Below are 20,422 nucleotides of genomic sequence, written 5' to 3'. Positions count from 1 at the left end.
TATCGCTCATTTCTCCCATAATGTTTTTCATCAATAAAGGACGTATCTAAGATTCAACCAGAATGTCTTCCGCACTCTCCCTGACTTCGGTTTTTAGCACTAGTGTTGAATTTAGAACCCACTAGTGAAATGTACTTCTGATATGATTATTATTCACCATCACTAAAAGGAACATGTATCTGTTATGCATATATTTTGATGCCTACAGCAATCTGCACTCTATTTAGATACTAGAAGAGACATCTTAGATGACAGTTGATTCCATGCTGTGGTCTGTTCTTTTTTCAATGTAGGTCAGCGGGATCTGCCTTCTGAAAGAGTAATGCGAGACATCCGCAGAATGGACGGAAAGGTAATAGGTTTTCTTTGCCACATTCCCCATCTATTTATTTGCCACAACAAGTCAAACTTCCCATAATAGGTTTGATATTTTTAAACACTATCAGGTTGTATCTGGAAGCACATCAGTTATCACCCACAGGAATTGATAGTAACTAATATGAATGTGAAAGCCTACAAAATACGAAGACGAAGTCAAGAGGCTATTCTTTTCGGCCCTTAAGGGCCAGGAGACAGAGCAACTGTTTTGTATCTAGTTTTCGAGTAATGCACACTACCGTTACAGTGGTGAGAAGAAAGAAAAATAAAACAATTTCCCCTAATGTATTGTGTGTACTTGCTACTTATAAAGAAAAGAACGCTCACACAAAACAATTTACACAACACAATCTTTTTTTCATTTTTAATTTAATATCATTCACGAAAAAAAAAACATACAAATCATTTCCTCCAAATTTACACTTGAAAAAGACCGCCAGGTGTCTTTGTTTAAACATGTACTAGTATTTAACAGTTTGTTTCAATCAGGTTTGATTATCCTCCACATAACTGCTCTGGGCAGCTGGGGGGGGGGGGGCGGGGGGGGTTCAAATTAGAGGGAGGTTTAGGCTGGTTTGGAACCAGTTTCAAATCCTATTCACAAGATTCTGGAGAACCCAGGGAGAGAAACAGAACCACCAGAACTCGTTTGGTTCTGAAGGATGTGTCTGCAGATTGGTGAGCTATGATGAGAGTCAATCAGAGGGTGGCCACTAGACCCGCAAGGCATTATGAGATAGGTTGGAGTGAAGGTGCAGACGGAATGTTTCAGGACATCACATCTGGTGTGTGTGCGTGTGCGCGTGTGTGTGTGTGTGTACATGTTCGCGTGTGAGTGTATGCATGTGTGTTGTAATATGTGTGTGTGTGTGTGTTTGTGTGTTATGGTGTGTGTCACTGCTTGCTGAGTGTGTTATGAGATGTGTATTGTACTTCATGTGTGTGAGTGAGTGCATCACTGCTCGCTCTGCTGAGTGTCTGTGATGGAGGACACCGCCCCCTGGCCCTTGCTGACATCACTGATACAAGCCCACTGGCCGTCCATAGACTCCTTCCAGAGTGTCACCTGAAAACCAACACATACACACAGAGTATTAGCGTGATATATTGTATTTTACGACATAAGCATATGAGCATTCACTTCATGACAATGTTCCGATCATATTAGCATGTAGGATATTGTCGTGCGTGCGTGCATATATATATTGTACACACCCTGTTATATACACACAGCATATAACAGGGTGTTACTTTTCAGGTGAATCAAGGTTTAGTGCGTTTTCTTGTTTTGGGTCATGGTTTTCAGTTCAGTGCTATACATACAGTATATATTTATAAAGCCAGACTAGGCACTCTCCGCTAGCCATTCTCTGTTTTTATTTCTTCACTATTGTGTGTGTGGTGTGTTACCTTGTTGTCGCCCCCGGAGACGGCGAGGATGTTTCCAGTGATGGACCAGCTGACGTGCCAGACGACGTCAACAAACTTGTGGAGCAGCTTGGGCGTCCAGGTGTTCCCTGTCGGGTCCTCACACGTCCAGATGAACACCCGCCCATCCTGCCGGAGATCAGACCCACGTTGGTCAACCCATCCAAATATCAACCTACCCACATTAAACCCGCTTTCAACCGATATCTAACCATGCAGATTCCCCATTCAATTTCTGAAAAGGTTCAGTTGGTTAAAACATACAGTATGTTGAAAATACGCTTCAAAAAGCAGTACTACAATATCCCGTGTAAGAGCCAAGTCAAAAGGTTGACTCCTCACCTGTGAGCAGCTGGCGATGGTGCTGGTGGGCAGACCAATAGAAGGAGCCCAGCCAACGTCTCTCACCCAATCGCTGTGAGCCTCAAGCTTCTGGTCCTCCTTCCATTGGCCATCTTCCTCCCTGGGGGGGGGGTTCTTATTAAAGATGGTTGTAACGGCTCTGATTAATGTGCGACATTAACCTATGAATAATGTGTAGGATTTTTATATAACATAAACATCGTGACCTACTTCCAGAGTTTGACCAGGTTGTCGCATCCGCCAGAGACAAAGCGCTTGACGTAGTTTGGTTTCTGTCCTGACGGCTGGTCCACTAGACTGCCAGGGACCACAGCTGGAGCCCAGCTAACTGCGTTGCAGCCAATCTGAATAATAAACCACACCCACCAACTCATTAGAATAAAATATAAACACAAACCCATTTCAATTAACCCCAACCACTGACTAAGACACCAAAAATAGAACCTCTTATTTTCTTATACAGAATAATTTTTAAACATAATTGAACTGTTCGACTGAGACCGAGAGAGAAAGAGAGACACTGACTGTGTGTGCATTGCTGATCTTCTTCACGTCCCACTGCTGTTCTCCAGTGAAGGTGAGCAGAGAGATGGCGCCGTCAGAGCTCCCACAAGCCAGGATCAGACCAAAGTCATATGGTCCCCAGCACACCGAGTTCACTGTAGACACACATGCACACTCAATTATCTAATTGGAACCAAAGAAATGATACATCGTAAAGTCTGACCAATTATTGAGGAACACAGCAAGCCAGATAGATGGTCAGTCAAACAGTAATACAGATTGGTCAGTCAGACCTACAGCTCCCCACTTGAGGACTCGTGTCCTGTGTATTCGTACATCTTGTCCCAGGAGCCGTTCTCCTCCTTCCAGACGATGACCTTGCGGTCGTACGAGCAAGAGGCCAGGATGTTACCGTACATGGGATGGGCCCATGCCACCTGCCACACAGGACCCTCGTGGCTGAGAGGAGAGGTAAGAAGGCAGAGATGGAGGGAAGGGGAGAGAGGTGGATACAAAGGGAGTGTGTGGGGGGGAATAGATGGAGAGGGATAGCCGGAAAGACGAATGGAGAGAGGAATTCAAATTTTTGTTAACACTAAAAACATTCAGCAGAAGGGTTTACCAGCAACCAAATAATAGTATGCGTCTCACCCCCTCAGGTCTGCTACCAATATCTGCCCTCCATTCCTGACATCAAAGATCTTGACGGTGCGGTCGGATGAGCAGGTGGCCAGTCGCGTGCCATAGTAGTCCATCTGGGCATCGTGCTGACCGAAAAAAAATTCACATCAACTACTTGGAGAACATCAACCAACCAAGAACATCTCACGACGTTCACTCTCACTATCTAGGAGACACTTGGTTGAGTTGTAAATACAGAGTCCATGAATTTGGAAAGCTCTTTGCAATATTATCTCCCTCTACTGGAACTTTTTGCACTAGCAGAAAAAACCTTTACCCACATACACATACTTTTGATTCCTAGAGCTACTCTGAGGTTGGTCCAATTGCTTGTAGAAACCTCAACTTTCTACTGAATGGTTTGCTTGTTCTAAGCCCAGGTCATTTACTATGGATTCAAACAAGCCATGATTGCAATAAGATTGCAAAATTTGAAAGGTTAAAGTGGTTTGTGAATAAAGGTGGGATAGCCATTTACATTCTCTCAAATAACTATTCCAAGCTTCATGTCAATGCATTAAGCATATCAAGATACCGTTGTATCTACATATTTGATGAACCATATAGGTGCATGGCGTGTCCTGTATATTGAATATAGATATTGGCAGATTTATCTAAGATTAATAGCGACAGTTAGCTTCTCAGTGATACGATAACAAACAGAAACTTACAATCATGTCCTCATGCGAGGTATCCACTGTGTTGATAACGGAGACCTGCATTACGGTGGGAAAACAACATTGATGTCATTTATATAGAAAATTATTGCTTTGATTGACTTGCTGAAGTTGTCTATAGCCATTATGCTAACAATAAGTAGCAAGGGTTTAGGGAGACAACAAATTACACAACATTCAAAGCAGAAAGGACATCCATTCAATGTATTTGTGTGTGTTTTAACACAAAACCGCATCTCTATCTATCTTACCATGATTGCTGTGGTGAATATTAAACCATAGATTAGGTTGATTCCCAGTGAATAAACCCGACAGGGATATTTCGACGTGGCAACAAGTTCAGAAGGCGCTTCCCGTTTCGTACGTCATCACGTCGAACCGCCGGAAACGTTAGACTCGGACCAAAGCTTCCGCACAATGAGAACTTGTTGTGGAAATTTGCCATTTGAGGTCTTGAGTAAAACGATATTCCAAATTGGATGGACAACACATACACACGCATGTCCATATAAAAAATGAATGACCTGAGGGGTATTCCATCAAAGTCGTTGACGAAGGCGGGGCTTAGTTGATTAAGCCCGGTTAGAACTAACGCCAACTTCCTCCACTTGGGGCTTAGGCCATTCCATCAACACAATTCAGCCGCGCTTTGTTAAGGTTAATTCAAACCAGGCTAACGTTATCGTGTATTACGTGCGCTAACGAGATAAATAACCATTCCAGGACCTTGAGTGTCGATCCATGGATAAAAGGTCCGAAAAGGCACGAGCGGGATTCTTTTCCAGCGGCGAACAGAAGCTGCTTATCGAGGTCTACGAGGACTACAAGCACATAATAACACAAAAAGGGAACACGATCATCATTAATAAAAACAGGGATGCCGCCTGGCAAGTAATCGCCGATAGGTTGAATGCGTAAGTAGTGTATCATATTTTAATTAAATATATTGACCATAGTATTGTGATAAGGCAGATTGTCTCGAGGTAACCTGTCAGACCTGAACCCAGGTCGTCCGGGGTTCAATCCCCACGCTATTAGTAATAAAGAAAGGATTACTGGACAATTCAACGAACTTTTCATGCCATGTATTTTCCATTTCTTTGAAAAGAGAGGCATAGTAAATGCAGCCAGAAAAAAATATCTAAATTGACTAACCATAGTATTTATCTCAACAGAAGTGGTCTCGGCAACGACAAAAGAACATGGATACAGGTTAAAACCAAACATAAAAACATATTGCAGAGTGGTAAGTAGCCTACATTGGAATAGACTAGAGTATACTACATTGTTATAGAGGAAATTGTTAAAATTGTTGTTAATCTTGAGTTTGCTATTATAGCAACAAAGAAGAAAAGTGACAGCCTTAAGACAGGTGGGGGGAATCCACCAAAGGGCCTCACTCCAGCCGAGGACCTGGCTTTGGCCCTCAACCGGGGAAGACCATTAAAACAAGGTAGGCTATGGCTGACGGCATGCTTAGCCTACCAACTGTCATTCAGTTGGTTTTATTTTAATTGAATGATTTTCTTGTTCCTGATGACACCGTAGAATTGGTGGATCCTCCACAGGAGGATGTATTTGGCCAACAAGAAGTGAGTATTTAGTTTGTTCCTTAACCTGCACATTTTTTCCATTCAGGTTTACTAATTGTTGTTCTTGCAGGTTGAACAAATGTTCACATTGGATGAACCAGATGAGGAGGCCTCGTCTGCTGTCACCGATGTATCAGATGTAAGTGGGAAAATGTATAGTCTTTTTGGCATTTTTACATTCTCAAATGTCTGTAATAAGAACAACCACCTTCTGTAGAGCATCCCTGAGACGAGACGAGCAGCAGGACAAAATGAAGTGAGTAACTATACTACTATACACATTGGTACCACAGAACATTTGTACAAGCTATTCTGACCTATTTGTTTCACAGGATGTCAAGGCCATTTACAAAAGGCACCTCCTGCTTGATATCGAGTATAAGCGACTGAAAATGCGCAAAGTTCAACTTGAAATCAAGAAGCTGGAAAAGGAAGTAAGTACAAATTCAAACACTGCACAGGTTCTTGTGTTTGGAATGTATTTAATTTATATTTTATTCCCACAGCTCCGGGAGGATTACTAAATAAAAAATGCATTCAATGAAAACAAATGTGGTCCTTTTTTTGTGCTCCTGGGGAAATCGTAAGACATATTTATTATATAAAAAGTCAATTATGACATTCTCAGGACGCGAACTCGGGCCGGCCGCACCACAACACCGCAGCGCTGGGCCACTCACGCAACTGATGGTTCCCGACGGCGGTAGAATACATGTAATGGCAAGTAAGTGAGTCACTCACCTATTTAAGTGATGAATGATGAACACTATTATGGAAACACGCCATCAGCGGCACATGTTGTTAACAAAATCGTATTACACAGATTGTAATGGATAGTGAAACAACGTTATAGAAAAACGTTTTCCCGCTGCCCCGGCCCTAGTCCTGCTGCGTTAAATTGGCCAACTGTTCCTCTGAGAGGCTGCTAGAGCTCCTGGTTGCTGGACCTGTGGGGGAGGCTTCGTCTGGGGGGCGGGGGGCTGCCTTTAGAACAGGGTATTCAGCGTCCTTGGGGGTCACAACGACACAGCACTCATCCGAGTTCGCTTTGAAGGCAACAGTTGAGTAGTGAAGAGCGGTGGAGGGGTGGGTTGCGGTGACGTAGATCGAAGAGACGGAGTTGGGCTCAAGAGGGCGCCGTTGTATCTCCTCATAGATATTAACTTCCTGGGTGGGGAGGTTAAGAAGGAAAAATAAGGCACACAGACACACCGACACAGACAAAACACACATCGACACAGACAATACACACACCCACAAAACACCCCCACACACACAGAAAAAACACACACACACAGTTAAAACACACACACGCAGACAAAACACACACAGACAAAACACACACTCTGACAAAACACGTACATACATACATACCCCTAGTTTCTGTCCTTCCCTTGGGTTTCTAGATGAAAGGCCTTGAAATAAACAAGATGATTGGTTCTTGAATCAATTATTAACTTAATTTAGTGTTGTGCGGTGTAGTCTGGTGTGGTCAAGTAGCCTAGTGTGTGTGTGTGTGTGTGTGTGTGTGTGTGTGTGTGTGTGTGTGTGTGTGCGCTTACATTTCCATGTGCCTAGACTAACTAGCATCACCATCAGCACCCCAGCAGCCACCCCCATCACTATGGAAACCGGCAGAGACAGCCCATCCTTTGGGCTGTCTCTGCCGGTTGTGCCTGTGCCTGTGAATACAAATCCACAGTGTTAGCATGGGCTAAACTCTGCACCATTACCGTAAGCCTAACTTTCGATACAAAACCAAATGAATCATGTTATTAAGTCTGTTCACCAGTGAATCAAAGAAAAATTACCGCACACTTTGTCTATAACAGATTTACGTATTTTTCTCTTGCAAAAAGAAGGTATTTTTCTCTTGCAAAAATAAGGTATTTTTCTCTTGCAAAAACCACTTCCCCTTTGCTCTGAAACCATCCGACCACAACGTCCCTGTGTTCAGCCCACATAGACGTGAAAGAAACTATATGTACTAATCTTCTGATCTATACTAACCTTTACATAATCCGACTAACCTGTGCTTACATACCTACTAACATTCTCACTAACCTATGCAACTGCTGTCCTATGTTCTCCTGTACTATGGAACGTGTAACTGGTTCTGTTCTGGCCTGATACTCTAACCCTAAACCCTGAACACCCTAAACCCTAGGTGCCATGCCGTAATTCCGACATCTCATTGTTCCGACGTCTCAATGGTCCGAAATATTTCCCATTAGATCGACATGCCACTATGCCGACGGTTCAATGTTCCGAAAACGGAACCCATTCGTCCAAAGGTCCGTTTGTCAAGACTTTTCAAAAAGGAGGCGCATTAGGCCGTCGTTTCAATTCATGTTATCTTTAGTAGCTTTAGGGCCTATATGAGTTGTTTACTGTGTTTGCAGTGGGCTTTTTTATCCTAAATAATTTCGCTGGTATTGATTTTGTCAAACTTATACCTCATACCGTGTATTTAGTAAAGTGTGTGTGTGTGTGTGTGTGTGTGTGTGTGTGTGTGTGTGTGTGTGTGTGTGTGTGTGTGTGTGTGTGTGTGTGTGTGTGTGTGTGTGTGTGTGTGTGTGAGTTCGTGCCCGTGTTGAGAATTAGACCTACGCTCTCTGTCCATGGGGCTGAAACACTGTGTTGAAATGAAGTGAAGCGTTGTCACTTTGCTCTCCAATATTCATCGTGAACGTGATATGTAAGAGAGAGAGTGGGAGAGAGCGAGAGAGACCGAGAGTGCGAGCGAGGTATAAAACTCTTTATATGTAGGCCTATTCGGCATATTGAACCGTCGGCATAATGTGCCTCCTTTTTGAAAAGTCGGACAAACGGACCAATGGGTTCCGTTTTCGGAACATTGAACCGTCGGCATAGTGGCATGTCGATCTAATGGGAAATATTTCGGACCATTGAGACGTCGGAACAATGAGGTGTCGGAATTACGGGCAGGCCCCAAACCCTAACCACAACACATCCCCACCCTGGTCCTGGACAGAAGGAGGGAACCAAACTGGTCCCGTCGCGACCCAGTGATGGTGACTCACCGAAGGTCAGATTTAATTTGCTGTGGATATTGAAGGTTCCATCAGAATTCTTGGAGTAGCACCAGAATGGCCCCTGCCGGTCCTGCTCTATCAGGGACTTGATAGTTATGGTGAGGGTGTGGTTGTTCGTTGCGTCTTCCATGTGATACCTTCCGTTTGTGGGTCGCGAGGTGTTCAACATTTGCTGACAATATTGCAGTGGACCCCTACAGATACGCTTGACCCCCGAAGAGCCAGAGTAGTTACACTTGAAGGTTAGACTTCGACCAACCTCCGAGGTCTGGTTTTCCACTGGGACATCTGCCAGTGGGAGGACATGAGAAGACAGACCCATTGGTAAGTCTAGATTAGTCACTAAAGATCGCATGACACATATCACAAGAATAGTTGCTAAACCAGGTGTCTCCGCTCTCTAACAAGTAAACATGTTCTCTGATTGGATGGTTTCATTTCCACCTCTCCACCGTGATAGCCAGTGTGAGCATGCATCACCAGTAGGGTGCTACCATTGGTAGTGGAAGATTTGTCCCCATAAAACCCTCAGAAGTTTGAGTGCCTTGAAAATCCCTCTGTAGATGCATCACATTAATATCATTACATATACACCCCCTTCTGTCTGATTTAAATTGTAGGTGAATTAACACTCACTTTGTATCGATACTTTTTGGATCAGGACGATGTTGCTTGAGTGGTTGAACCCACACCAGTAAATTCCATAGTCCTTGTTTGTGCGGAACTTGATCGACATGGTCTTTGATAATATTTCTTTACATTGAAATTTACCTTCTTCTTTGCAAAAGTATTTGTCGTATTTGTCGAATGCACCAGGATAGTCACATGGTACAGAGACTTCCTCTCCTTGACCAGGACAAAGAGTGATTGGTCCTGGGCACTCTGTGAATAAAGTTTCATTTTGAACACACGTTGTCCTTGGGGGATATGCCAGGATTTGAATCAGTGCTTGCAAACCATTTCGGGCCTGTAGTCCCATTTGTATGTCCATAACTGACCCCATCAACACCTCGCCTCTCTGTTTGTTTATAGCGTGAGCTTATGAGACCTCTCAGACCTTTTTGGTTTGTCAAAAAGCAAATATCTATAGTGTTTTGCATATCAGACTTCCCGACCCACAGGTTGGGAAACACAGATTGAAATGCACTGCTACAGTCAGCATAGATGTACACCAGAATACAAGCATACGGTTAAATAAATGACTAGGAACCATATCTTAAACACAAATATTTATACACATGTATCATGAATTCATAAAGCAGAAGGTAGGGTGTACGATATTCACGCCATAAGAACTTGACTGGCATATCTTGTTCCTTGTGTAACTGTTTCACATTAAGATCCACGATTGAAAACAGAACATCTCTTACCGTCTTTTAATTCGAGCTCTAGGCTACTCAACGAAAAGCAAGTCGAGTCTCCTTTCTCTAGTCCAACAATTTTGACCATCCCGTTTTCCTCTGTAAGGAGCCTTTTGGTAGTATTTCTGTCACAGGTCAGGTTCAAATGCTCAGGCTTGTTAAAGAACACACTTCCTCCCTTGCATCCATCGACCTTCAGCAGAGAACCTGTCACACACATCATTGCGGTTATAAGGTTATTGTTATCTGATCATTTATTAACTGTTAAATGTTAATGAAAGTTTACAGAATAAGCTTTTCTTGTAAGTTATTCAAATGTTGTTGCAGTTTGAAATTCTACTGCTTGCCCTTGCTTAAACCGGCTCTGCATTGTCTGGCACGGTAAAATGCCTGCTGCTAAGCAAGGTTTCAGCTCACTCACAAAGCCAGTGGGACAGCACATGCTCCAATAAACCAAATACTTTGCTGTCAAGGGTGTGTAACAAGAAATGCCGTTCCATCACCTGTGGGCATGCGGAGGAGAAGGAGAAGCAAGAGGCTCCTCATCTCGCTGGTCCAGCTCTACAGCTCCTAGACTCTGGAGGGGAGCTCCAGAGAAATGAAAGACAAATTTCACCAAAAAAACGTATTCAATACTACGGTACAAATAATAATTTTAATTATTGCTAAATTCTAGAGTGCAAATAATCATTTAAATACTTACTGTCATAAAAATAATCCTTTACGTTCTCAATAAATACTTAAGTAGGGAATAATCAAATTTTGTCCACACCTTTGTGTTACGAGTAGTAGAAGTAGTGATTATTACATCTGTGCTTCCCTCTCTTTTTCTCTTTTTCTCTCTCTCTCTCTCTCTCTCTCTCTCTCTCTCTCTCTCTCTCTCTCTCTCTCTCTCTCTCTCTCTCTCTCTCTCTCTCTCACACTCACTCACTCACTCACTGACTCACTCACTCACTCACTCTTCCACCACCACCAGCACTGAGTCTGACCTTTTTCTCTGCCCTAGCTTGTGTATTAGCTACCATAACCTATTTGTTAGCTGCCTTGACTTATTTACCTGTTGAATACAAGTCTTAGCTCACTGTGTTGAAGTTGTGTGATGATTGGCTGATGATAAACAGTTGGGTTTGAATTTTAATTGGAGCAGAAGTGTACGGCCGAACAGGAAGTGAAACCAAACGTTCTGCCTCCAAGCAGCAAACATTGCATCGGGCTTTATCAGACATGCTGCTACGCCTTGAACGGAAGTAACCTATATTACTCAAAAGAAACACAGATCACAATCCCTCTCAGATTGTAATCTCATACTGTCTCAACTAACTGAGAACAACAAAGTAATACTTCTTATAATAAAACATCACCAATAAGCTCAGAGAAAAAGCATATTTAAAGCCATATTGCTGCCTAGAGTGTGCCTCCCTCTCTACCACTGCCTATATGCACACATTCACAGCATCGGTATCCACGTGTTCTCTGTTGTGAGATGAGAACACTTTGGATGGACCAGACTGCCAGACGTTTCTCATCGGGAGGATGGTGATGTAGACTGTAGAGGGAGTGGCGTTGTAGGAGGGTGGGGTGGTGATGTAGGAGGGTGAAGGTGAGTGGGAATAGTGTAGGATGGCAGTGGTGTAGTGGGTGGAGTTGTAGAAGGGTGGTGGTTCAGTGGGGTGGTAGTGTAGGGGGCTAAGTGGGGTGGTGTATGAGGTGGGGATGGGGTAGAAGGGTAGGGGGTGATGCAGGAGGGGGAGGAGGGATGGTGGTGGTGTTGAAGGGTGGGGATTGATGTATGAGGGTGGTGGTGTAGAAGAGTTGGGGGATATGTAGGAGGGGTGGTGGTGTAGAAGAGTTGGGGGTTATGTAAGAGGGTGCTGGTGTAGCAGGGATGGTGAAGTGGGTGGTTGTGTAGAAGGGCGTTGGGTGTGTATTAGGGTGGTGGTGTAGTGGGAATGGTGTAGGAGTGTGGTGGTGTAGAGGCGTGCAGGGACGAGGTTTTGGGGAGTGTAAGTGTTGATGCAGAACATGGTGGAGATATCATCGGCAACCTCCACCAAGTTCCCCTCATCACTGTCAGAAACACCCTGTCTGATTGCCTTGCCTAATTGGTCCATGGCAGCTTCTTCTACTCTCTGATTGGACCATGTGCACCATTTTTTTCTTTTTTTTAACAGCTGTTTAATCCGACCCTACTGTGTTATCATGTTTCTCAGAGACGGAAGGAGAATGCAGTAGATAGCTCCATGTAAACACTGCTGTGTTAATGGTGGGAATAGGCTCTGATCCCTTGATGCCAGCGTCTTCTCTGAGATAAACCATGTTCTGTAGTGGACTCTGCGATCTGTCAGTCCTCCCTGCTGCCAGAAACCGGAATCTCAGGACTCATTACAAAGCACATACGGGAAACGGTGGATTTCAGTAAAATCAAATGGTGCCTCCATATTTTCGGGAAAATTATATTTTCCATATGGTCAGCAGTTTGATTACATCTATGTTCTATCGCTCATTTCTCCCATAATGTTTTTCATCAATAAAGGACGTATCTAAGATTCAACCAGAATGTCTTCCGCACTCTCCCTGACTTCGGTTTTTAGCACTAGTGTTGAATTTAGAACCCACTAGTGAAATGTACTTCTGATATGATTATTATTCACCATCACTAAAAGGAACATGTATCTGTTATGCATATATTTTGATGCCTACAGCAATCTGCACTCTATTTAGATACTAGAAGAGACATCTTAGATGACAGTTGATTCCATGCTGTGGTCTGTTCTTTTTTCATTAATCAAAAGACGATATGATGCTTCCTCACTGCTGAGGACTGCCAGGACCTGACGTTGCTCAACGTCACTATGATACTTTAGATGTCTTGCACTGACTGTGTAGCCCATTGGTTTATCTTCATATAGATAAAAGAATGAGCCAAGAATAAATATAAAGAAGTCCCAAGCAGCGATTATTGGGGGTCAAGCCTAGTGTGGACGATCACGACCCTTATGGTTTTCATCGGGTTAACAATCAAGGAAAAGCCTAGGCTTAGGTCTGTTGATACGTGTACAAACTCCTTGACGTTACCTTTAACCTTTTAGAATTATACAACTTTTTGTAACAATACATTCATGCCAGGCGTGAATCATAATGTAGGCTCTGTCGGAAAGTCATTAAGTTGATTATTAAAAGGACCAGTTCAAAATTCAAATTATTGCAGCGCTGGCATATATTGACTGTTTGACCTGCGTCAAAAATATACTGCACACTTACGTTTATAAGCCACCTTTGCATTTTTCATAGGATTCTAGTGGCTTTGTTATTTATTTTACATACCTTATAATCAGATTGTGACTGTAGGTCAAGGGGGTCAGGGAACATGATATTCAATAACAATTTTCACAATTTTCTCGATTATATTAAATTGATATAGCGGTATAAATGTTATTTGGCCGTCTTGGGTCACCCTCTATCGTTCTTGAAAGTTTCCAAAAAAGGCGACTTCGGGTTGGTGGCCGTACCAGAGAAAGTGCTAGATTAAAAATGAAAAAGACAACAATCACCATGTGCTTGGCCCCTTAAAAATAAAATAATTATAAACAAACCCATTTGGCTTCTCTGACATAGAGAGAGAGCGAGAGCGAAAGAGAGAGAGAGAGAGAGAGAGAGAGAGAGAGAGAGAGAGAGAGAGAGAGAGAGAGAGAGAGAGAGAGAGAGAGAGAGAGAGAGAGAGAGAGAGAGAGAGAGAGAGAGAGAGAGAAGCCAGAGAAAGTGATAGGAGTTTTGAATTTCTTTACTTTCCCTTTAGACAAAACAAATAAACAAAACAAAATATAGAAAATACAGAGTAAAAGATACCTGATACCAAATCCCAAACAATTATGATTATAATAACTTAAAAAAGTCTTAAAGTATCTGTTCCCACCATCCTGGTAGAGGAGGGGGTTGGTCTTTTCTAGCCTGGTCTGATCTGGTCTGGTCTAGTCTGGTCTGGTCTACCCTGGTCAGATTTGGGACTGATTTTCCATCGATTTAATGAGTTAGTTCAACTGATCATATTATTGTATTGCATGTAAGACTCTTCACCTTCAGTTGGTTGTTTAGCATACGGTGAATACTATGAATAATGAATGTTGACTGACAGTTGTTTTATTTAGATTCAACTTAACATAATTGATTGCTCCTGCCTGCACTGTTTATTATTGTGTATATTAGATTACATTAAGCCAGTGTATTTTATTCATGTTTGCATGTTCAAGTCACTTGTCTGCATGATAAAGTCACATGGTCGCATGTTAAAGACAACTGGTCGCATTTTAAAGAAACATGGTCGCATTTACAAGTCCCCTGGTCGCATGTTAATGTCACCTAGTTGCAGTTTAAAGTCACCTGGTCACAGCTAAAAGTCACATAGTTGCATGTTAAAGTCACCTGCTCTCTTGTTAAAGGTCCCATGACATGAAAATCTCACTTTGTGAGGTTTTCTAACATAAATATGAGTTCCCCTAGCCTGCCTATGGTCCCCCAGTGGCTAAAACTTGCGTTTGGTGTAAAACGAGCACTAGCTGTTCTGCTCGCCTTTGAAAAAACGGAGGCTCAAGCGCGCTGATTTGGAATGTCTGTGCTCATGACGTCATGAGGAATCTCGGCTCCTCCCCTTACTCTGCCTGGCCCGCCCAGAGACGTTGGCCCGCCAATGAGACTCGACCGTGCGAGCGCCACATGTGTGTGTGTGAATACATATGGCAAGCCGAGTGTGCCACAATTCGACTTCAATTAAACGCGTTCTGAAACGCCAGCACGCGTGCCCAGAACGCGTTTTGGTTTTCCAGAACGCGTTCCGGCGTTTCAGCGCGCGCGCCCAAAACGCGTTCCGGCGTTTCAGCGCGCACGCCCAGCGTTTCAGCGCGCGCGCCCAGAACGCGTTCTGGCATTTCAGCGCGCGCGCCAAGAACGCGTTCCGGCATTTCTGCGCGCGCGCTCAGAACGCATATTAGCATATTAACAGCACGCGTGCTGTTAATATGCTAATTCGCTCCTCCCCTCAATTTTCTCAGCCAATAGATTTGAGCCGTTTTCACCTAATCATATGCTAGGGCAAACACACAGACAACATCAGTCGAGACCATAGCTCTTCTTTCGCGAATCTTTTCTGTTGTGTCGTTCTTAAAGTCGAAAGATGTTAAGATGTTTCAAATTAGGTGGTTAATGTGGAGGTGGTGAACACTACAAGTACATACACTTTGACTATACACTATCTAAGCTACTTGACCGAACATTGTGTATGGTAAGTGCCGTGGCAACTATGATAACATAATTAAAAAATACTTTTATTTATAGCGTATCGTTCAGGGGCGTTGCTAGACCTAGAGTTTTACTGGGGCACAGGCCCCCAACTGCCAACATTTTTTTTTTTTACGTGTGCACAATATGAAATAGATTGATACAGAAGGTTATGTACGAGCTTCAAAATCATTGTCAATGTCATACTGTAGGCTATATTAAAGCACTGGTAAAGGTAAAGACGCAAAGATGGATTCATGAGTACCGTACAATTATATTTATTTAAACACATACACATCTCAAAGATTTACAAATAAGGTAACTGACAAATAAACAAAAAGTCTCTTTATGACCTTCACCTCTTTATCAGGAGAAGTCTACACATCTATATTTATTTAGAAGCTGTGTGGAAACAGCATAATTTTGCCAGAACGACATGTACTAAAAAGGCAAGAAACAAGGTTTAAAACTAATAGAATTTCTGACTTAAGGTGAGGTGGCTCATTGCCACCAATCAACCTGGAAAATGTTATAGAACCATCAAAGCTCGTAAATTAAACTAAATAAGTCCATACACTACTGCATAGAGCCTTTTTAAATGATAATTCTTTCACTATTAAGCTGTATCGCCGCGCCTTCATGGTGGCAAAGCGGTCAATAACGTGGCTTTGACTCACTTTGCATAGTTGCTCCTTTTCAATGGACAAAAGAGAAAGTTGGTGAAGCCTTCCTTGCCCCATGGTGGACCTAAGCCAGGTGTGGAGCCTTCTCGACACACTGAAAGATCGCTCACAACTACAACTGTTTACAGGAATTGTGAGTGCAATGATCTGAATTATCTGTGTCAGTGTTGGGAACATTGTTGGATCCAGTATGTTAAAAACACCCTGTATATCCATAATTTCCTTTTTTGTGTTAAGGAATTTTTTGTCCACTAAAACTTCAAGTTTTGAATACAGACAATTTTTCATTCATTATTAATTTTCCGCGTGTGTGCGTGCACGCATGGTGTGTGTGTGTGTGTGTGTGTGTGTGTGTGTGTGTGTGTGTGTGTGTGTGTGTGTGTGTGTGTGTGTGTGTGTGTGTGTGTGTGTGTGTGTGTGTGTGTGTGTGTGCTATAAAACTACAGGCTACAGACGCTCAGTATTGAAAAACTGGTGCTAATTATATGGGCAACATTCTTTAACAGCAATCAAGTAGTCATTGTTTGTGTCAAACAAGTTGTGAATTTGTTGTAACGTTAAAAAAGGAGATGACTTACTCTGGGCTGTTTCCAGCTCCCGTGGTTTCCAACGAAACATGATCAACAAAAAAACAAGGAATTGAAAGCAACTTACAATATGCCTAGGTTACATTAATTTCCCCTGATGGCAGCAATGTTCCACTTTCAGCTGGAATTCACGGTACATCAAAACCACACGTCTTCTTTCGATTTCAGTTCCCTTTATTTATTCACACAGTTCAGCAGCGGCATTTATTCAGAATCAGAGCCCAAATTAAAGCTGCATTTAGGGCGACTATCACTACCCAGCAGAAAAATAGATGCACTATAAATGGTTTTGTATAGCAGTCACGAACATGAGCATAGTTGTGGAAATGCTGGCGTTAGAAAACAAAGTTGACGGGAATTAAAGTGCTGCACATCGACTGTACAAATGTAGATTATTCATCACAAGAATTTTAATTCAGAAATCGAATAGGCTAATTAACTCTGAATTGTGAGATAAAATTCAGCATTCTGATAATAAAGTCAGAATACTTGGATAAAATCCGAATTCTGATAATTAAATCCAGCATTAAAGGTTCATTTAAGAAGGTTCTCCCCAGTCATTTGTCGCCTGGTCGCAGTGTCGAGTTTTTTTTTTTAAAGTAGTTCACTAGTCATAGCGTGCAAATAAATTGCAGTGTCAGAATTCTGAGAATTTTGTCAGCATTCAGATTTCTCAGAATTCTCTTATGCTGCAAATTAAAGCGCTACTACTAGCAAACTAGTTTCAGCGTGACTGGAGAGAACTTCCTTAAATTAACCTTTAATGCTAGATTTGCATCAACGCTATTGTGTGAATTAGTATGGTTCTCTTTCATGGAAGCCGGAAGTGGGAGATTCCTTATTTTTTTTACCATTATTGTTTTATTAACAAATTTCTCCTACAGGGGATTGATAAAGTTCTATCTAGACTATTGAACAGAAAGAAACACTTGGTCATACTTTACACACTTTACCACTGAAACATTCAGAAGAGTCACGTGGACGAATCCGTAAATAACTGTTTTTTTTCATTGGTTGTTGCGTTAAATCTTACCCAGATACAGTAGGGGTATTTTCTGATTGGCTTTTATGTAGCCCCTTTCGTTTTTTGATTGGCTGGTAAGAGGCAGGCTCGACTGAAGACTCCAGAGGCAGCAGGAGATGCACTTGATGAATCCTGCCGATTCCATAGCGAGAGTGGCGCTTCTGCAGATGAATTTAATAATGATCAATGGAATTTTACTGGGGCACTGGAGACTTTTACTGGGGCACGTGCCCCAGTAAAAAGGGGCTGACGACGCCTCTGGTATCGTTTATTACATTTATTTATTACAGCATTACATGAGTCAGCTTATTCGTCTTCTGAGTACAATAAAAACAATAAAAGAGTTCAGAAGTTAGAGTTAAAATTCCATTAGAAGTAAATAAGTCCGTCTGAAGTATTAACATGCAGTTGCAGTTTTTAGCCTGTACGTGGTAGTAGCCTATAAGACGAGGTATAATTCACTTCATCAGTTGGAATGAGACAGATAGAAAAAACTATATATATATATATATATATGTATATATAATATAGGGAGGTGAGGAGATAGATACTACTACAACTGATACTATTGGTAACCAACTGGTAGGTATTGGTACCCAACAGACCAAGCCCTTTAGGAAGACTTCCATCCTGCTCCTGTCACATTACATAAATAGTTGGTGTATAGCCTATATAAATGCAGAAAATATTGCAGCCAAAATTGCCCCCAAAATATTCACAACATTTACCATTTAACCATCCCTTTTCACATTAAACTGGCCTCTACTCTTGATACATTTGTAACTCACCTACAAACTCACTCATAGCCTTTAATTTAGTGAAACGTTTTGGTCACCTTTTTCCTATTTCTTTTTCACAGTGTCTACACGTCAGGTCATGGTGAGGAATATATTAATCATATATTTATATTAGTTAGTTAGTATGTTATTACTATATTGTTATTAAGTGAACATCAGTCCATGTGTTACAAACAAACAGCAGAAATCAAATGCCGGGAGGAGGGAGAAGCCTGTCTGGGCAGGCTCTATACACTGCGGTCCCGGTCCAACCAGCACCTGCCGACAATCTCCTGATTAGGAGTGAGAGAAACTGATTCGCGAAAGAAGAGCTCTGGTCTCGACTGATGTTGTCTGTGTGTTTGCCCTAGCATATGATTGGGTGAAAACGGCTCAAATCTATTGGCTGAGAAAATTGAGGGGAGGAGCGCATTAGCATATTAACAGCACGCGTGCTGTTAATATGCTAATATGCGTTCTGAGCGCGCGCGCAGAAATGCCGGAACGCGTTCTTGGCGCGCGCGCTGAAATGCCAGAACGCGTTCTGGGCGCGCGCGCTGAAACGCTGGGCGCGCGCGCTGAAACGCCGGAACGCGTTCTGGAAAACCAAAACGCGTTCTGGGCACGCGTGCTGGCGTTTCAGAACGCGTTTAATTGAAGTCGAATTGTGGCACACTTGGCTTGCCATAAATACACACACTGTAACGCAAGTGTTTCTTGTCGGTTCTTTGACGTGTCTTGTATTTCCACAACGAGACTGTCGTGGGGGTTATCTGAGCCATGTTTGAGAAGGAATTGGGGGAAAGGAACTTTGGTTTGACTCGCTGAAGTACATGAACTGCGACATGCCGCCGGTTGCCGCGAGGCACCATCGCCCGGCAGCGGGCAGCCGGCAGCAGGCAGCGCGCAGTTCAGTCGACTTCAGGTTGATGTGAAAGTGGAAGAACCAGAGACGTCGCAGAACCCGACAAAGTCGTTTGTGATTCATAATATCGTCTGGAGGCGCACACAATATATGATATGATATAGATATCTATGTATTATATGATATTATTTAGATATAGAGCTCCAGGACTGTAACGCAAGTGTTGTACACTTCCTTGTTATTTGGCGCATAACGCGTCGGACTCTCGTCTCTGGTATTTCTACAACGAGACTCGTATTGGGGGTTATCTCAGCCAAGGTTGAGAATGAATTGGGGGGAAAGAACTTTGGCTTCGACTCCCTCAAGTCAAGAACATGAACCACGACAAGGAGGAGAAAGGGATCTTTGCCGGGCAGCGCTTAGGCACCTCCGCCTCCGGCGGTGGTCCCTCAGCGGGGCTCAAGCGGGAGACATTCGCCGCCAACAATCCCTTTCTCCTCCATGTCGTGGTTCATGTTCTTGAGGGAGTCAAAGCCAAAGTTCCTTCCCCCCAATTCATTCTCAACTTTGGCTGAGATAACCCCCAATACGAGTCTCGTTGTAGAAATACCAGAGACGAGAGTCCGACGCGTTATGCGCCATCACACCAACAGCAGAACGGTTATCCAAATAACAAGGAAGTGTACAACACTTGCGTTACAGTCCTGGAGCTCTATATCTAAATAATATCATATAATACATAGATATCTATATCATATAACATATTGTGTGCGCCTCCAGACGATATTATGAATTGTTGCATATTCTCGAAGAAAGTTGTCCAATCCCGGGTTGCTTTAACTCACTTCATTTATTATAAAGTCGTCGGCATGTTTCGGTATGGTAACTGAAGCTATACGGAGGGAATTGTTTCTAACGCGAGTGAGAGGAAAATACCGTGATCTACTTCAAGCCCCCCGGGCTAAGGCCCGGGTGGCTTGCTGCGCCGTCTCCCTATTGATCTCTGGCCTGTTCACTCGACGTCCTCTGTACAGGACGTCAAGTGGGTGTGGCCTATGAAGTGGGCGTTGCCTAGTGGGCGTGGCCGGGGTGACGTTATGGCTTCGGCTTCTTCACTTAATTAAAGGTGAAGAGGGAGCAGCCTTCAGTAACATCATGCTCCCCTTGTGGCTATGT

General features: G+C 43.0%; 3 protein-coding genes across 9 annotated transcripts; 1 reads left to right on the top strand and 2 right to left on the bottom strand.

The window, feature by feature from the left end:
* Positions 1-730: 730 nt before the first annotated feature.
* LOC115556723 (protein SEC13 homolog) lies at positions 731-4,433 on the bottom strand. Its single transcript, XM_030373982.1, has 9 exons — positions 4,283-4,433; positions 4,026-4,070; positions 3,325-3,440; positions 2,981-3,132; positions 2,695-2,828; positions 2,380-2,513; positions 2,149-2,269; positions 1,789-1,935; positions 731-1,444 (listed from the first exon to the last, which is right to left on the bottom strand). The coding sequence occupies exons 1-9, from the start codon at positions 4,283-4,285 to the stop codon at positions 1,334-1,336; spliced, it is 963 nt and encodes a 320-aa protein (XP_030229842.1). The 5' UTR covers positions 4,286-4,433; the 3' UTR covers positions 731-1,333.
* Positions 4,434-4,462: 29 nt separating this feature from the next.
* LOC115556725 (uncharacterized) lies at positions 4,463-6,357 on the top strand. 2 transcript variants are annotated; one of them, XM_030373984.1, is made up of 8 exons: positions 4,463-4,945; positions 5,207-5,277; positions 5,371-5,484; positions 5,580-5,623; positions 5,694-5,762; positions 5,841-5,879; positions 5,956-6,057; positions 6,252-6,357. In XM_030373984.1, exons 1-8 carry the CDS (start codon positions 4,773-4,775, stop codon positions 6,309-6,311), a joined length of 672 nt encoding a protein of 223 aa, XP_030229844.1. In that variant the 5' UTR covers positions 4,463-4,772; the 3' UTR covers positions 6,312-6,357. The 2 variants fall into 2 exon arrangements, with proteins under 2 accessions (XP_030229844.1, XP_030229845.1); XM_030373985.1 differs by lacking the exon at positions 6,252-6,357 and adding an exon at positions 6,130-6,170.
* LOC115556719 (uncharacterized) lies at positions 6,089-11,196 on the bottom strand. Of its 6 annotated transcripts, none has more exons than XM_030373970.1 (8): positions 11,098-11,196; positions 10,544-10,628; positions 10,050-10,247; positions 9,316-9,561; positions 8,668-8,967; positions 7,186-7,305; positions 6,998-7,038; positions 6,089-6,790 (listed from the first exon to the last, which is right to left on the bottom strand). In XM_030373970.1, the coding sequence occupies exons 2-8, from the start codon at positions 10,584-10,586 to the stop codon at positions 6,503-6,505; spliced, it is 1,236 nt and encodes a 411-aa protein (XP_030229830.1). In that variant the 5' UTR covers positions 10,587-10,628; positions 11,098-11,196; the 3' UTR covers positions 6,089-6,502. The 6 variants fall into 6 exon arrangements, with proteins under 6 accessions (XP_030229830.1, XP_030229829.1, XP_030229826.1 ...); XM_030373969.1 differs by lacking the exon at positions 11,098-11,196 and adding an exon at positions 10,813-10,938; XM_030373966.1 differs by lacking the exon at positions 11,098-11,196 and adding an exon at positions 10,744-10,881.
* Positions 11,197-20,422: the final 9,226 nt, after the last annotated feature.

Source organism: Gadus morhua, chromosome 13 (genome assembly GCF_902167405.1).
Source record: "Gadus morhua chromosome 13, gadMor3.0, whole genome shotgun sequence".
NCBI lineage: Eukaryota > Metazoa > Chordata > Actinopteri > Gadiformes > Gadidae > Gadus > Gadus morhua.
The sequence above is the reverse complement of the archived record's forward strand: the minus strand, read 5'-3'. Positions and strand labels throughout refer to the sequence as shown.

Bases quoted from the DNA above. Each gene is read 5' to 3' on its own strand.
- LOC115556725 (XM_030373984.1), top strand. From the start codon at position 4,773: ATGGATAAAAGGTCCGAAAAGGCACGAGCGGGATTCTTTTCCAGCGGC. The intron at 5,763-5,840 runs GTAAGTGGGAAA...CACCTTCTGTAG, and splicing joins CTGTCACCGATGTATCAGAT to AGCATCCCTGAGACGAGACG. The intron at 6,058-6,251 runs GTAAGTACAAAT...TGACATTCTCAG, and splicing joins TCAAGAAGCTGGAAAAGGAA to GACGCGAACTCGGGCCGGCC.
- LOC115556719 (XM_030373970.1), bottom strand. From the start codon at position 10,586: ATGAGGAGCCTCTTGCTTCTCCTTCTCCTCCGCATGCCCACAG. The intron at 10,248-10,543 runs GTGATGGAACGG...TGTGTGTGACAG, and splicing joins TCTCCTCCGCATGCCCACAG to GTTCTCTGCTGAAGGTCGAT. The intron at 8,968-9,315 runs GTGAGTGTTAAT...TCCCACTGGCAG, and splicing joins CCAAAAAGTATCGATACAAA to ATGTCCCAGTGGAAAACCAG.
- LOC115556723 (XM_030373982.1), bottom strand. The intron at 3,441-4,025 runs GTAAGTTTCTGT...TTTTTCGGTCAG, and splicing joins CCTCGCATGAGGACATGATT to CACGATGCCCAGATGGACTA. The intron at 1,936-2,148 runs GTGAGGAGTCAA...GATCTCCGGCAG, and splicing joins CCATCGCCAGCTGCTCACAG to GATGGGCGGGTGTTCATCTG.